Here is a 17,662-nt window from a genome sequence, read left to right on the forward strand (position 1 = left end):
AGGTGTAAGGACGATCGAGACATCGCTGAAGGTGCCGCTCAGTCAGTGAGGTACGGGGAGAACTGCAATAGGTGGCAAAATCGTCAACAAAAACGGGAGCTGGAGATGCCTAGTGGGAGACAGGCCATCACATGCTTAATGGCGACAGCAAAGAGGGTGGCACGCGGGACGAAATCCTGAGGCACACTGTTTTTCTGGATAAAGGTGTCCGACGAGGCAGAAGCCACACACCCCTCGAAACCTCGGTCTTTTAAAAATGTCCGAAGGAAACGGCGCAAGCGGCCACGCAAGCCCAGTATGCAAAGAGTATGGAGGATACCAGTTCTCCAGCAGGTGTCACAGGCATTCTACAAATGGAAAAACACAGCCACAGTCTGGGATTTCCGCAGAAAACCATTTGTAACACGTGTTGGCAAAGTAATAACGAAATGGTCAACTGCAGAATGCCACACTCTAAATCCACACCATGCATTCGTCAGTAAATTGCGAGACTTGAACTGCTGTACCAGTTGGGCACGAAGCATATGTTCCAACACCTTGCGAATGCAGATGGTAAGAGAGATGGGATGTTAGCTAGAAGGAAGGTTTTTGTGCTGACTGGGCTTAGGTACGGGTATGACGGTGGCTTCACATTACAAAATGTGCCCTCTGCCCAGGTATGGTTGTATGTGTTAAGCAGAAACTGCTTGCCAACAAGAGAAAGGTGTTCCAAGATCTGAATGTGGATGGCGTCTGGCCCTGGTACGGAGGATCGGGATGAACTGAGAGTTTATAACGAATGCAGTTCGTCATTGTAGGATGATGGTTAAAAATATGGAGAGCACGTTTCTGTGCGCGAATTGAGTCGCGGCATGCCTCAGTCGATCAAGGGACTGGGACACGACAAGGTAAAGAGGAAGTGCGAGGAATGGAACATTCTGCAGCAGTAAGCGTAACATTAGTGAGGTAGTCCACCTGGTCATCACAACTGGGGAAACCTTGTTCTTTGAAGTTCACCAGGGAGGAGCAAACCAGCCAGTCAGCCTCAGTAAGCAGCCATTTGGGGATTCATATCGATGGTGTAGGAGTCGGCAAACAGATAGCACAGGGGAAATGGTTGCTCGAGTAGGTGTCAGAAAGAACTGACTACTCAAGACGATGGGCACGCTGGGCAGTGCAGAAGGATAGGTCCAAATGGGAATAGGTGTGCGAGGAGTCAGACAGGGAAATGCATGCACCTGTGTTAAGACAGAAGAAGTTGAGTTGGTTAAGAAGATCAGCCAAGAGGGCATCTCTCCGAGAGATCCTGGGAGAACCCCAAAGAGGATGATGCACATTAAAGTCACCAAGTAGCAAAAATGGGGGAGGTAGCTGCCCAATAAGCTGAAGGAAGTCTGCCCCGGTGACATCGAATGACAGAGGGACATAAATGGTACAGAGTGAAAAAGTCAGGTGGAGAAGGAAAAGGTGAACTGCAACAGCTTGAAAACTGGTGGTCAGGGAGATGGAATACTAACGTCAGGGGGAAAGTGAAAACAAATCGGTACGAAATGTGAAAGCCCAAAGCAGCCGTGAGGGCGCAATTTCATTTCCTGAAGGAAGAGTACAAGCGGATGCTGTGATGCTAAAAGCAGCCGTAAGTCGTCGTCCTGGGACCAAAGGCCGTGAACGTTCCACGGGAGGAGAGTCACGATGGGAAAGAGATGTAGGGGTGTCACTTCAGTGGCTGCCGAGTGACAGCCCGTTTAGAGTCGCTACTACAGGGCACAGAAGCGGGACGATTCTGCTCCACGAGATCCACAGAAGCATTGGCTTGCTACTGCAGTCAGTCTGTGGCTTCCAATGCTGAAGAACGGTTGGTGGTGTGCACCGGCGACACACAGACCGGCCGGGCTAAGGTGTCGCGTGTCAAAGGCACAAAGTAGCACTATGTGGGGGCCGTGACGTCACGGCCGAGGGTCGGTGGGTGGCTGGGGGTCACTGGCAAGTAATGAGTTCTGGAAATTTCTTCAATTGCATTGCAAGTGAGGCCACGGGCAGGTATAAAAGTGGAGTCGTTCTACTTAGTTAACAATGGGTTACGCAGTCAAACTGTGGGAATTTTAAAAAATATACCGCTCGTCGTGAACAGTCGTGGAGCAGGTGCCGGTCAGAGGATACGGGACGGGTCTCGCATCTAGGGCTGTTACGAGGATATGAACCATGAGACAAGAGGTTCTGATAGGGTGTGGAGTGGGGTCGGATAAGGGTATTTTGTAGGTTCAGTAGGTTGTACAACACCACTGTGGAAGAGGTGGGGAGGATATTCCTCATTACAGAGCACGATCAGAGGTAGTTGAATCCCTGGCGAAGAATGGATTTGTTGCTCCAGTCCAGGATGGTCTTTTACGCTACCCATATTCTTCTCTTCTCTCCCTATCCCCTCCACCTCCCGTATCCCAGCATAGCCTCCCAACTCTGCTCATAGCGACCGTATCCTGTCCCCGTCGAGTCTCTGCACCCTCCCCGGTATCACTCCCTATCCCTCCCACATGCCTCGTCCTTACTCCCAGCACCCGACCCCCGTAGACTGCCGACCACTTCAGATGCAGTTGCAGACTACAGTCGGGCCCTTGCAGGACTGTGCGTGTGCGAGTTGTGTCCGTCTGAATTTGTTCGTCTTCTATTTCGTAAGGAGAGCTCTTTCTGACTGAAAGCTTAAATGTTTAGTAGTCTGTTTCACTACGCCTGTCTGCGATTCAACGCTTCCTCTGTCTGATGAGTGGCAGTCTATCCTTTTCCAACAAAAATAAACAATTTTTGAAAATATAATTGGATACATAAAAAATCTACTCACCAAGTGTGGCAGGAAAACACACAATTATATAAACAATATTATGCGAAAGAAAGTTGCTACTCACTATACAGTGGAGATGCTCAGTCACAGATGGTCACAACAAAAAGACTATCACAATTACAGCTTTAGTCTGTTAAGGCATTTAATAGGCTGACCACACACACACACACACACACACACACACACACGCACACACACACACACACACACGAACATGAGCCTGTCCCACCCCTCACTGAATCGACCAAGACTTGTACGAATAATTATAGGAACAGTTATTATTATTATGTTCTTTAAATTTGTTTTTGGGTTTTCAGAAATACTGTGGGAAGAAAGTTTATTTATATTGCAGAGAACGTGGAAGACTATGCCTGACGATCACCACGAAAGTTCGACATAGTGGCAAGTGGGCGAGGAATAAAACTAATGCTGCAAACTACCACGAGCCATGGAAGAGTCCGGGCCACGAGGGCGCCGAGCTTCCTAGGTCGTTGTTGGACAACGTCAAAGGAAGAGATATTCTGCTTTCTCTTTGTAAACAGATCGATCGAGTCTCGAAAGGTTCGTGTAAAACGTATAGGTGGGTGACACATTAGGTGGGACCCAATGCCTAAAATACTTCCACAGTTATTAAAAAGTTATTAAATGACAAAACCAATAGTTCATCATTTATATACATAAAAGGTAGTAAAGATATAGGAAAGGAAGAGTTGCGGCGTCACAACGAAAAGTGATACATTGCTCAGCAACAAAGAAGGACGTAAACAGCGGGTGTTACGTGGTGAAAACAAGTCAAATGATAATATAGTAAGTCTGTAATTAAACATAAAGCCAAGTAACACTGCAGAAGCCTTGCTTGATGTAAGGAGCATAACACTGGATGATTGAACAGAGGAAAAATGTTGTGTGGAGCGATGAATCACAGTACACAATGTGGCAATCCAATGGGGTAGGGTGTGGGTAGGGTGTGGGTATGGCGAATGCCTGGTGAACGTCATCTGCCAGCGTGTGTAGTGCCAACCGTAAGAGTCGGAGGTGGTGGTGTTATTGTGTGGTCGTGTTTTTCATGCAGAGGGTTTGCACCCCTTGTTGTTTTGTGTCGCACTATCACTGCACAGGCCTACACTGATGCTTTAAGCACCTTTTTGCTTCCCACAGTTGAAGAGGAATTTGGGAGTGGCGATTGCATCTTTCAACATGATCAAGCAGCTGTTAATAATGCACGGCCTGTGACAGAGTGGTTACATAAACTGGCCTGCACGGAGTCCTGACCTGAATCCTACAGAACAACCTTTCGGACGTTTTGGAACGCCGACTTCTTGCCAGGCCCCACCGTCCGACATCGATACCTCTCCTCAGTGGAGCACTCCATGAAAAATAGGCTGCCATTCCCCGAGAAACCTTCCAGCACCTGACTGAACGTATGCCTGCGAGAATGGAAACTGCCATCAAGGCTAAAGGTGGGTCAAGACCATACAGCATTACCCCATCAAGGCTAAAGGTGGGTCAAGACCATACAGCATTACCAATGGAGGGTGCCACAAACGTGTAAGTCATTTTCAATAAGGTGTCTGGATGCTTTCCATCACACAGTGTAATTGTGAAAGTGTTGCCAGTATACAATTTGTGCACAAACTGACCTCTCGATTACGTCCCATAAATGTTCGACGAATTTTATGTCCAGAAATGTGGGTGGGCAAATCATTTGCTCAAATTGTCCACAATGTTCTTCCAACCGATTGCAAACAATTGTGGCTCAGTGACAGAGCACATAGCCATCCATAAAAAATGCCATCACTGTTTGGGAACGTGAAGTCTACAAATGGTTACAGATGATCTCCAAGAACCCAAACATAACCACTGCCAGTAAACGATCGGTTCAGTTAGATCGGAGGACCCAGTCTATTTCATATAAACACAGCACACACCATTACGGAACCACAGTCAGTTTGCACATTGTGCCTCACTCTCAGACCCTGCCGTCAGCTCTTACCAACTGAAATTGGAACTCATCTGGCCAGACTACGGTTTTCCAGTCGTTTAGGGTCCAACCGATACAGTCAGAGCCCAGAAGAGCCGCTGCAGGTGGTGCCGTGCTATCAGCAAAGGCACTCCAGTCAGTCGTCTTCTACCGTAGCCTATTCGTGCTAAATTTTGTTGCGCTGTCCTAGGTAATACATTTGCCACACTTCCCACGTCGATTCCGTGCAGTGCTGTCCGTCCGTCATCACTGACAACTCTACGCTGTTCTCGGTCGTTACGTGAAGGCCGTCGGTCAGAGCGTTGTCCTTGGTGAGAGGCAATGCCAGGAATTTGGTATTCTCGGCACAGTCTTGACACTGTGGATCTCAGAATATTGCTTCCCACACGATTTATGAAATGGAATTTTCCGCGTGCTCAAACCCTGTTAATTCCTGTAGTGCAGCCATAATTACATCGGACACCTTTTCATGACTCCCCTGTGTAGAAATGATAGCTCTGCTGATGCAATGCTCTTTTATACCTTGTGTACACAATACTACTGTCATCCATATACATGCATTTGCTATCCCGTGTGTTTTGTCACCACTGGCCTGGTACCACGAGTTTGCGGTTTTGTGCTGGGAACCTTGAAGAAAACAGCAACTCTGCATAAAGTTTTGTTTGTAAGTGTGGGCATCACGCTGCAGAAACACACCGAGTGTCGAACCGAGCTTTTCGAGATAATACTTTCCGCGAGATACAGACGAATGAAGCACTTAGGCATTTCAAAAATTGGAGAACACCGGTTGATGGTGGCAACGTAAGGATAGACCATCCGAGATGTCTACTACATCTTAGTAACAAGTTTTGGTACATGTCAACATATTCTGTCGCACAAACTGTATTACTGAGGGGAATTAAAATGAAAAGAGTCTGTCCCTCCTGGTGAGATGATGAATAAAGAGTTCTACAGTGATGTTATGGAATATTTCAGGGAGGCCACAAGAAGAAAATGTCCACAGAAGTTGCATTCGTCCGTGAAATCCATAGACCTGTAGATGACAGCACTCAGACTGATGCAGTGTTCGTTGACTTCAGAAAGGCATTTCACATCATACTGCACCGTCCTTAGTGGGGAGGGTGGGGTGGGGGGTGTGTGTGGAAGAGTTTACTGAGTATCGGACCTGATTTGTGACTGGACTCAACTCTTCTTTGAAGATACAACCCAACACCTAGCTCTCAATGGAACTAACTGAACAGATGTAAAGGTAATTTCCAGAGTACCCAGACGAAGTGAGACAGTTATATGAATGTATATAAATGATCTAGTACAAAGTGTCGGAAGCTCTTTAAGACTGTTTGCAGACGATACAGTTGTCTGGAAGAAACCGACACCACCCAAAGACAGTATCGATTTGCACAATGACCTGCAGATGCTTGATGAATGGTGCTGGCTCTTGCAGTTGACCCTAAATCTAAAGAAATGTTAACATATTGAACATACATAGGAAAAGAAATCCACTACTGTACAGCTACACTGCTGATGACTAAGTGCTAGAAACAGTGTCTATCCAAAAATTGACAGGAGCACTTACCCAGGGCGGCCGTTAGGTAAAGTAGAAACCAGGCATATTCACAGTCAGAATCTAAAGGAAATTTAAATTGTCCACAGACGAAGCGGCTTATAAGGCTCTTGTTTGATCAATTCTTGAGTACTGTTCATGAATGTGGGGGCCTTACCACGTAGGACTGATAGAAGAGACAGGGAAGAGCCAACAAAGAGGTGCACATTTCATCTAGGTGCCGTTTGGTCAGTGCGAGAGCATTGCAGGGATTCTCGTCAAACTCCAGTGTCAAACATTACAAGAGATGTGTTGTGCATCACGTAGGGGTTATCTGGTAAAATTTTGAGAAAGCGATTTCCTAGAAGAGTAGGTATAGATATTACTTCCTCCCATATACATTTCACAAAATGGCCAAGATGAGAAAATATGACAAATTAGAGCTAATTCTAAGCCCTACCAACAATAATTCTGCTGTGCATCATTTGCAAGTGGAACAGGGAACAAGGTATCAGCTAGTGGTACCAGAAGTAAACCCCCCCCCCCCCCCCCACACACACACCTGCTGCCTGCGTTGTGGTACCACATGCTGCTTGGTGGCTTGCTAAGTATGATGTAGAGGCAGATGTAGATATGAACAACTGTATAGTCCACCACAACAGTGCACGACCACATATGGCCTACACCAGTTGTAGTCAACCCAGACCCTACGGCCCACTTGTTGGTGTTAAATCTTTCTGAATGGCCAGCTTGCAGTAGGGATGTTAAAAAAATTGCTGTACAGTATATGGTGTGCAATTATTATTATTATTATATTATTATTATTATTATTATTATTATTATTATTATATGCTTTAAAAATGGCTGCTGGGTGTGAGTGTGGTGTCAGCAGCCAGAGGCTGTGGTTTTGTGTGTGTGTGTGTGTGTGTGTGTGTGTGTGTGTGTGTGTGTGTGTGTGTGTTTCTGCCTCTGACAAACACCTTGTTGGCCGAAAGCTCACTTTCTGACAGTCTTTTTGATGTGCCTATCTGCAGCTCAGCATCTCGGCTATATAGCAACTTTCCTTTGAATATTGTACTATCATATGCTTTAACTTTTTGTAGCTCTACTTTATATATTTTATAAAGTAAAGTTACTGCCCATTACTGTCGAAGCGGTGAGGGATTAGATAATTTTATTAGCGACAGAGATACGAAGGTGAGCAGAAGGTGAAAGAGGTTGACTAACACTGCCGTACACAGTTCACGAATCTTTTGGCAGTTGTTCCACACACAAACACTGCACTAACAGACTTCACTACACGTGCCTCCTTCCTTCCCCCTCCATGCCGAGGCGACATTTATGTCGAAGGGGCAACCGTTTGGAGTGCTACTGCCGAGGATATGAAACAACGTATCAAAGATAAACAGAAAGGACGCATTTAAAAGGGGCGGAAACAAGGGATTGGCATATTTGCTCACAAAAGGATTGCTCCAGAGGTGGCGGTGCACAATGAGAGCACGGCAAGAGACAGTAATGTTAATCAGTATGTCTGGGGACACCGTATCGTATTTGGACAGAAAAAGATATTCCACCACTCTGACCTGCTCGAGGTTGTTGTCTGGGAAGAGCGTCCGCAGCACTCCCTCCAGCAGCACGTGCAGCAGGCGCCGGTTGAGCACCGGCCTCTGGAACAGCTCGAACACACGCAGCAGCCCGCGCCGCGCCGTCTCGCTCCCAATTATGTGCTTCAGCTCATCTGCAAAGTACACCACCCTGCAGTAATGCTCCGCTAGATTTCACGCATCGCTCCATTTTCTGGGCTACTGTTACACTGTTATTTTGGTCGAAGGTGAAGAGGCAGCAGAGCTACAAAGGGGGCAGGAGCGTTGCGGGGGCAGGAGCGTTGCGGGGGCAGGAGCGTTGCGGGGGCAGGAGCGTTGCGGGGGCAGGAGCGTTGCGGGGGCAGGAGCGTTGCGGGGGCAGGAGCGTTGCGGGGGCAGGAGCGTTGCGGGGGCAGGAGCGTTGCGGGGGCAGGAGCGTTGCGGGGGCAGGAGCGTTGCGGGGGCAGGAGCGTTGCGGGGGCAGGAGCGTTGCGGGGGCAGGAGCGTTGCGGGGGCAGGAGCGTTGCGGGGGCAGGAGCGTTGCGGGGGCAGGAGCGTTGCGGGGGCAGGAGCGTTGCGGGGGCAGGAGCGTTGCGGGGGCAGGAGCGTTGCGGGGGCAGGAGCGTTGCGGGGGCAGGAGCGTTGCGGGGGCAGGAGCGTTGCGGGGGCAGGAGCGTTACGGGGGCGGCAGGGCTGTACTGGTGGTGGGGTGGTACAAGTGGTGGGGCGCCAGTTAAACTGGAGGCAGCACTTTGAGTTCACGAGTCTGAGCAGGTAAGAGTGGAATGATGTGACACTGGATAGTGGACAATGGGATTACACGGCACGGGATGACGGGGAGAAGGGGATGGGACTCCCTATGGAAGAGGCTTAGAATTTTGATAAATATGATGAACAGGGAAGACAATTTAGGAAAAGCGTTTGGATAGGATTAGATACACTGCCCGATCGTAAATCCGTAGTGCAGGAGTCATCGAGGATGTGGAATGCGCCAGAAATACTGAAGTACACAATACACAGTTACCAAACAAAAGATACGCTACTTTTCCCATACTAGGCATGTATTATCTGATACACAATATCCAGTCATGTTTTTGTGGACATTAATATTGAGGGCGTCTACCTGTGTGTCAAACAGTTAAATGCAGTCTGGAAGGAAAACGCAGGCAAACTTTTTAAAGTTATGGCTGTATCTGTACTTCCCTATGGGAGAAAAACCACAGGCCACCGAGGCCAAGAGCCATGCACAGCCAGCAGACATAAAATTCCTTCGAATAAGCAAATTACCGGATGATCGAATAGTCGGTGTAAATTTGAAAACTTAATAAACCACAGAATAATGTAAATAGAGGGGTAAAACTTGACACAGATGCTTCGAATGATGTGGGGTTTTATTAGCACAAAAAGTATTGCTAGACGCGTGAAAGATCTCTTTCACGCGTCATTTGGCGATGATCGTGTGCTCAGCTGCCACTTTCGTCACGCTTGACCTCCCAGGTCCCCAGACCTCAGTCTGTGCGATTATTGACTTTGGGGTTACCTGTAGACGCAAGTGTATCGTGATCGACCGACCTCTCTAGGGATGTTGAAAGACGACATCCGACGCCAATGCCTCACCGTAACTCCGTACAGTTCTACAGTGCTGTTCACAACATTATCCCTTGACTACAGCTATTGTTGAGGAATGATGGTGGACATATTGAACATTTCCTGTAAAGAACATCGCCTTTGCTTTGTCTTACTTGTTATGCTAATTACTGCTATTCTGATTAGATGAAGCGCCTTCTGTCGGACATTTTTGAACTTTTGTATTTTTTTTTTTTTTTGTTCTAATAAAACCCCATGTCATTCCAAGGATGTGTGCCAATTTGTACCCCTCTAGCTACATTATTCCGTGGTTTAATCAGTTTCAAATTTATACTGACTTTTTGATCACCCAGTATGTACATTATTGGATAAGATAAACAATAAATTAATCGGAGACCATAATGTTTTTAGGATCCTCAGAAAAACAAAAAGTAGTGGTAGAAACTGTAGCGACATTTAAATATTAGGTCAGTGCATAAAATTGTAGCACTTTTCTGTGTGTTTAATAAAAACAACAGATACACATAAGAGACTTTATTCATCAATAATACTGGGTGTACATAAAGTCCAGGAACACTTTCAATTATTTATTGCACAAGAACTAAACATCATACAGATGTCATACATATTGCATTTTGAAGAGAAACTCTGGAAGTTTTTTTTACAAACTTTTGATACGCGAGTCACAAGTGACCCGTCAGACGTCAAACTGGTAATCGAATTCTTGCCATACCCGTCCCTGCACGGCATCGTCGACTGTGGCAGTCGCTTCCCGTATTCTCTCCCGGAGCTCTGCTACATCACGTGGTAGAGGTGGTACATACACCAGATCTTTAATGAGTCCCCATAGGAAAAAGTCACACAGAGTGAGAACAGGTAATCGGGGAGGCCATATCGTGAAACAGCTGTCCCTTCTGTAGCACGACTGATCCATCGCACTTGCGACCAGCGCACACTATCGACAAATTACCAAACTACGCTGTGGTGTAATACATGGGAGGGGTGGGGGGACCTTTCAGAGTTTCTCTTCAAAATAACACATGTATGATATCTGTACAATGTTTTGTTCTTGTGCAATAAATAATTTAAAGTGTTACCAGGCTTTATGTCTGTCTGTCTATCTGTCTATCTATCTATCTATCTATATCCGAATCCTGCTCCAGCTACCGCCAGGTCTGGGTGCTGACGAGTCCTCTCCATTTGGCTCGGTCCTCCCACCACTTTTCTTCCTCCACTTGCTGCCAGGTCACACCTCTCCTTTCAACAGATATTCTCACCCCCATTTTCCACCGTGTTCTTGGGTGCCCTCTAGGTCTTTTCCCATCCATCTTTAGTTCTTACATAATTTTGGGGAGTCTCTGCCCATGCATCCTCTTAACATGCCCATACCATCTTAATCTCTTTCTTTCAATTTCTTCTCTCATACTTTCTTGTTTGAGGTCCTTTCTAATCTCTCTATTCCTTACTCTGTCCATTCTTGTTTTTCCCTTAACTGCTCTGAGAAATTTCATTTCCCCTGCTTGCAGTCTGCTCCAGTCCCTTTCTGTCATTGTCCATGTTTCTCCACCATAGGTGACAATATGGATGTAATAATTCTTATACATAAGGAGTTTTGCTCTTTCTGAAACCTCATTATTGCAAATCAGATGTTTTATTGTTTGGTAGAAATTGCCTCCCTTCTGTAACCTCCTATTAATTTTGTTAGTTATTCTTCCATCCCTAGATATTTCACTCCCTAAATAAGTGAAACTTTCTACCACTTTGAGGGGTTCTCCATTCAAGGTAATATTTCCATTGATTCCTCTCTCTCTTCCAAATACCATTACTTCACTCTTATCTTTATTTATTTTTAATCCATACCTTTTCATTATTTCCTTCCAAGCATCAAGCTGTAGCTGCACATCTACCCCTTTATCACCCCATATCACCATATCATCTGCAAAAATCATCTTTTTGTCTTTTTCTTTTACTATATCTATAACTGACCTATTCATTCCTTGTCTTATTTCTAAGTATTCAGAGTTCCCCAATGGTGCTCTAATTCTACAATTGTGGCCTCTGTGCATTGTATTTATAACATTAATGTATCCATCTTCTATATCTATCTTCTTCAGTTGTTCCCAGAATCTTTCCCTGTCAACTTAGTCACATGCCTTTTCTATGTCTATAAAAAACATTATCATCCTTTTGTTATACTCCCAACTTTTTTCCATCAGTTGATGGATAGAAAATATCAGGTTGATCGTGCTCCTTCCTTTCCTAAACCAATGCTGCTCTTCACTCGGTTCCTTTTCTATCTTTTCACTTATTCGATTTAGTAAAATTCTTTCAAAAATCTTGGCTGTGTGACTCATGAGGGTTATTCCTCTGTAGTTTTTACAAAGTCTTTTATTGCCTTTCTTGAAGATGGGAAGAATGTCTCCTATTCTCCAGTCGTCGGGTATTTTACTATTTCTCCACACGTTTGATAGTACACTATACAGCCACTGTATTCGTACTGGACCTGCTGCTCTTATGTCCACTGATACTACATCAGGTCTTATGTACACCCTGTATATTCTCCTTCACTATGTTGAGCCATGTTCGGAGTGCATTTTTATGTGGAAATGAAGTTCTTTGAAGGCTGTTCAATAGAGAGCATAGAAGCTGAAAATATGACGGCGCGAAACTGCCTGAATACGGTAGTTGTGGAACGATTTTCCAACCCAACTCTTTTGTAGTGTTTTTTTGGTCAATCTAGCAGAATGCGGAAGTAGCATCACTTCATGCAGCCTTCCTGGTCAGAGTTACCAGATTGTGTCTGCAAGACATCTCAGCTGTTGACAATAAAAGTCAGTAGTGATGATTACATCTAAGGGAAGCAGTTTGTAGTACAGCACACCGTCGCTGTTCCACCAGGTACGTAACATCTTTTGTGGATGCATGCTGGTGTTTGCACAGAGAAGTGCTGTTTTGCTTACAATCAACAATTCCTTTATTTTCATTATGTTAATATAAGGACGCCACTTCTCATCACCATTATGACACAGGATAGAAACGGTCAGTGTTGTTCACGAGACAATCGACGATGAGCGAGCAGACACACACGTATGGCCACGTGTTGACTTTTGTGATTTTGCCTTCCAGCATGTGGTACGCTTACACCCAATTCTTGAGCAGTCCGTATTGTATGCAAATGTCACACCGTGATGGAATGATCACAGTTCATCATATTTGCCAGTTCTCGAGTACACTGAAGTGAGTTATTGTTGATGAATGAGCTTAAATGATCTCCATCAAAACTCTAAGGTCTTCCTGAATGTGGAGATTTACTTATGTCCAAATGACCCTCCTTGAAATGAGAAAACTATTTTCTTGCCATACTCTGTCCAAGAGCATTATCCCCATCCACAATGCAAATGTTTCCGGCTGTATCCACTGATCCACTGCTATCACCCCTCCACTGAGCTCAAACAGAAGAATATGTTCAGAATTCTCCACATGGCACTCCAGTTTCTAGCATCCACAGCTCCACTCACTACCTCCAAAGGACAAAATGATGATATGTACACTCAAACAGCACCAATGAACTACAAATAAAAAAATGACAATCAATAAATAAACCCGTAGCAGACAGAATACTAACCTGCAATACAAAAATGCTACGAACTTACACACCAACCTCATATTACATTGCATTTTTACATAGGCACAATCAGTCTCCACCAAACTGACAACAGAACATCGGTAAATGTATATTGTCAGTGAGTTGCATCCAAAATACGATTGGTGTGAGTTAATTTATAATACTCACATCAGAAATATAAAGTAAGGTTATTAACATTCAGTTTGTTTGCACAGATGCGTCTGCAGTCCTGTTAGATGTTACAATGCCCAGCACCGTGCTGTAACATGCCAGCAAAAGAGCAAAAAGAAAATGGTGGAGCACGACAATAAAGCATAGGGGATGCTCTCAGATTCACTTGAAGTTAAAATTGCGTAGCTGATGTGTGTCACTCGCTGCTACAGTCACAAGGCACCATATTTCTTCCAGCTGTTCACCTGTCTTCGTTCCTCCTGCCTGTAACACCCCAGGTGTTACATGCTTCACCCACTGTCCCTGCTGTCGAGACATCTTCGCGGGTACCAGGCGCGTTTGGGCCACCCTCTCCCCAAGGGGAGTGGCGGGTTCAGCGGAGTTCGCGGCGCACAAGGCGGAGGGTCAATGTGGAGGCTGGCCGTGTGGCATCGCCGGCTCTGCCTGTGACTGGACATGTGGCTGCTCCTTCAGCAAGGTCCGAGCAGGCACACGGGGGGAGGGGTTTATTAGTTATTGGGAACTCCAACGTTAGGCGGGTGATGGAGCCCCTTAGGAAAATAGCAGAAAGGTCGGGGAAGAAGGCCAGTGTTCACTCTGTCTGCTTGCCCGGGGGTCTCATCCGAGATGTGGAGGAGGCCCTACCGGCGGCGATAGAGAGCACTGGGTGCACCAGACTGCAAATCGTTGCTCATGTCGGCACCAATGACTCCTGCCGTCTCGGTTCAGAGGTCATCCTCAGTTCGTACAGGCGGTTGGCGGAGTTGGTGAAGGCAGAAAGCCTCGCTCGCGGGGTGGAATCAGAGCTAACTATTTGTAGTATCGTTCCCAGAACCGATCGTGGTCCTCTGGTTTGGAGCCGAGTGCAAGGCTTAAACCAGAGGCTCAGACGATTCTGCGGAGAGCTGGGGTGCAAATTTCTCGACCTCCGCTATCGGGTGGAGAAATGTAGGGTCCCCCTGAATAGGTCAGGCGTGCACTACACGCCGGAAGCGGCTACGAGGGTAGCGGAGTACGTGTGGAGTGCACATGGGGTTTTTTTAGGTTAGAGAATTCCCTCCCTAGGCCCGACAAGACGCCTCCTGAGACGCGGCAAGGCAGGAGTAGGCAAAATGCAGCAGGGAATAACAATATTAATGTGCTAATAGTAAACTGCAGGAGCGTCTATAGAAAGGTCCCAGAACTGCTCTCATTAATAAACGGTCACAACGCCCATATAGTACTAGGGACAGAAAGTTGGCTGAAACCACATGTAAACAGTAATGAAATCCTAAACTCAGATTGGAATGTATACCGCAGAGACAGGCTGGACAGTGAAGGGGGAGGCGTGTTTATAGCGATAAGAAGTGCAATAGTATCGAAGGAAATTGACGGAGATTCGAATTGTGAAATGATTTGGGTGAAGGTCACGGTTAAAGCAGGGTCATACATGGTAATTGTATGTATCTATAGGCCCCCGGGCTCAGCAGCTGTTGTGGCTCAGCACCTGAAGTATAATTTCGAAAATATTTCGAGTAGATTTCCCCACCATGTTATTGTTCTGGGTGGATATTTTAATTTGCCGGATATAGACTGGGAGACTCAAACGTTCATAACGGGTGGCAGGGACAAAGAATCCAGTGAAATATTTTTAAGTGCTTTATCTGTAAACTACCTTGAGCAGTTAAACAGAAAACCGACTCGTGGCGATAACATATTAGACCTTCTGGTGACAAACAGACCCGAACTATTTGAATCAGTTAATGCAGAACAGGGAATCGGCGATCATAAAGCGGTTACTGCACCGATGATTTCAGCCGTAAATAGAAATATTAAAAAAGGTAGGAAGATTTTTCTGTTTAGCAAAAGTGACGAAAAGCAGATTACAGAGTACCTCACGACTCAACACAAAAGTTTTGTCTCAAGCACAGATAGTGTTGAGGATCAGTGGACAAAGTTCAAAACCATCGTACAATATGCGTTAGATGAGTATGTGCCAAGCAAGATCGTAAGAGATGGGAAAGAGCCACCGTGGTACAACAACCGAGTTAGAAAACTGCTGCGGAAGCAAAGGGAACTTCACAGCAAACATAAACATAGCCAAAGCCTTGCAGACAAACAAAAAATACGCGAAGCGAAATGTAGTGTGAGGAGGGCTATGCGAGAGGCTTTCAATGAATTCGAAAGTAAAGTTCTATGTACTGACTTGGCAGAAAATCCTAAGAAATTTTGGTCCTATGTCAAAGCAGTAGGTGGATCAAAACAAAATGTCCAGACACTCTGTGACCAAAATGGTACTGAAACAGAGGATGACAGACTAAAGGCCGAAATACTAAATGTCTTCTTCCAAAGCTGTTTCACAGAGGAAGACTGCAGTGTGCTTCCTTCTCTATGTCGCACACTTGACAACATGGTAGATATCGAAATAGACGACAGAGGGATAGAGAAACAATTAAAATCGCTCAAAAGAGGAAAGGCCGCTGGTCCTGATGGGATACCAGTTCAATTTTACACAGAGTACGCGAAGGAACTTGCCCCCCTTCTTGCAGCGGTGTACCGTAGGTCTCTAGAAGAGCATAGCGTTCCAAAGGATTGGAAAAGGGCACAGGTCATCCCCGTTTTCAAGAAGGGACGTCGAACAGATGTGCAGAACTATAGACCTATATCTCTAACGTCGATCAGTTGTAGAATTTTGGAACACGTATTATGTTCGAGTATAATGTCTTTTCTGGAGACTAGAAATCTACTCTGTAGGAATCAGCATGGGTTTCGAAAAAGACGGTCGTGTGAAACCCAGCTCGCGATATTCGTCCACGAGACTCAGAGGGCCATAGACACGGGTTCACAGGTAGATGCCGTGTTTCTTGACTTCCGAAAGGTGTTTGATACAGTTCCCCACAGTTGTTTAATGAAAATGGACTATCAGAACAATTGTGTGATTGGGTTGAACAGTTCCTAGATAACAGAATGCAGCATGTCATTGTCAATGGAGAGAAGTCTTACGAAGTAAGAGTGATTTCAGGTGTGCCGCAGGGGAGTGTCATAGGACCGTTGCTATTCACAATATACATAAATGACCTGGTGGATGACATCGGAAGTTCACTGAGGCTTTTTGCGGATGATGCTGTGGTGTATCGAGAGGTTGCAACGATGGAAAATTGTACTGAAATGCAGGTGGATCTGCAGCGAATTGACGCATGGTTTACGGAATGGCAATTGAATCTCAATGTAGACAAGTGTAATGTGATGCGAATACATAGAAAGATAGGTCCCTTATCATTTAGCTACAAAATAGCAGGTCAGCAACTGGAAGCAGTTAATTCCATAAATTATCTGGGAGTACGCATTAGGAGTGATTTAAAATGGAATGAACATATAAAGTTGATCATCGGTAAAGCAGATGCCAGACAGAGATTCATTGGAAGAATCCTAAGGAAATGCAATCCGACAACAAAGGAAGTAGGTTACACTACGCTTGTGCGCCCACTGCTTGAATACTGCTCAGCAGTGTGGGATCCACACCAGATAGGGTTGATAGAAGAGATAGAGAAGATCCAATGGAGAGCAGCGCGCTTCATTACAGGATCATTTAGTAATCGCGAAAGCATTACGGAGACGATAGATAAACTCCAGTGGAAGACTCTGCAGGAGAGACGCTCAGTAGCTCGGTACGGGCTTTTGTTAAAGTTTCGAGAACATACCTTCACCAAAGAATCAAGCAGTATATCGCTCCCTCCTACGTATATCTCGCGAAGAGACCATGAGGATAAAATCAGAGAGATTAGAGCCCACACAGAAGCACACCGACAATCCTTCTTTCCACGTACAATACGAGACTGGAATAGAAAGGAGAACCGATAGAGGTACTCAGGGTACCCTCCGCCACACACTGTCAGGTGGCTTGTGGAGTATGGATGTAGATGTAGATGTAGAAGTTTTGGAAAGTGATGTCAAAATTGAGTGTATTCATCCGGTACACTTGTCGACTGCTACCAACTTTTGCGGTCACATCGAGTGTTACAGAAAACATGACATTTTGGACACTAGTTCAGTAGTCGTATTCTGTACCGTCCATACTGTTCAGTTCCGTAAGTTAGCCTCATTAGTGATGTAGTTATTGGTTCAGTAGCTGAAGTTTTTATTCCATACGCTACTCAGGCCTGTTACTGATCAGCCTGCCGGAAAAGTTTTCGTCTACTGTGCCAAGAGATGGTGAGGTGTCAATAAGGCCATTCATTCACTTCGTTGTGCTTCAATTGCAGACACAATTTGTTCTTTTGGAAATACTGAGTGATTTTTAGTTTTAGATGTAGCGATTATGTTTTACTGAAGAGCCAGTGGGAAAGTAAGTTCATAAATGTTGTTACACGTGCATTTC

General features: G+C 45.5%; 1 protein-coding gene across 7 annotated transcripts in view; it reads right to left on the reverse strand.

Moving 5' to 3' along the window:
* Positions 1-17,662, reverse strand: part of LOC126295142 (sorting nexin-13-like) — a 324,588-nt gene that overhangs the window by 11,517 nt on the left and 295,409 nt on the right. For all 7 annotated transcript variants that reach the window (XM_049987428.1, XM_049987425.1, XM_049987427.1 and 4 more), the window contains one exon: positions 7,923-8,077. In XM_049987428.1, coding sequence (XP_049843385.1) covers positions 7,923-8,077 — 155 coding nt within the window. The remainder of the gene's footprint in view (positions 1-7,922; positions 8,078-17,662) is intronic.

The sequence above is a fragment of the Schistocerca gregaria genome, chromosome 11, assembly GCF_023897955.1.
Source record: "Schistocerca gregaria isolate iqSchGreg1 chromosome 11, iqSchGreg1.2, whole genome shotgun sequence".
Classification (NCBI taxonomy): Eukaryota; Metazoa; Arthropoda; class Insecta; order Orthoptera; family Acrididae; genus Schistocerca; species Schistocerca gregaria.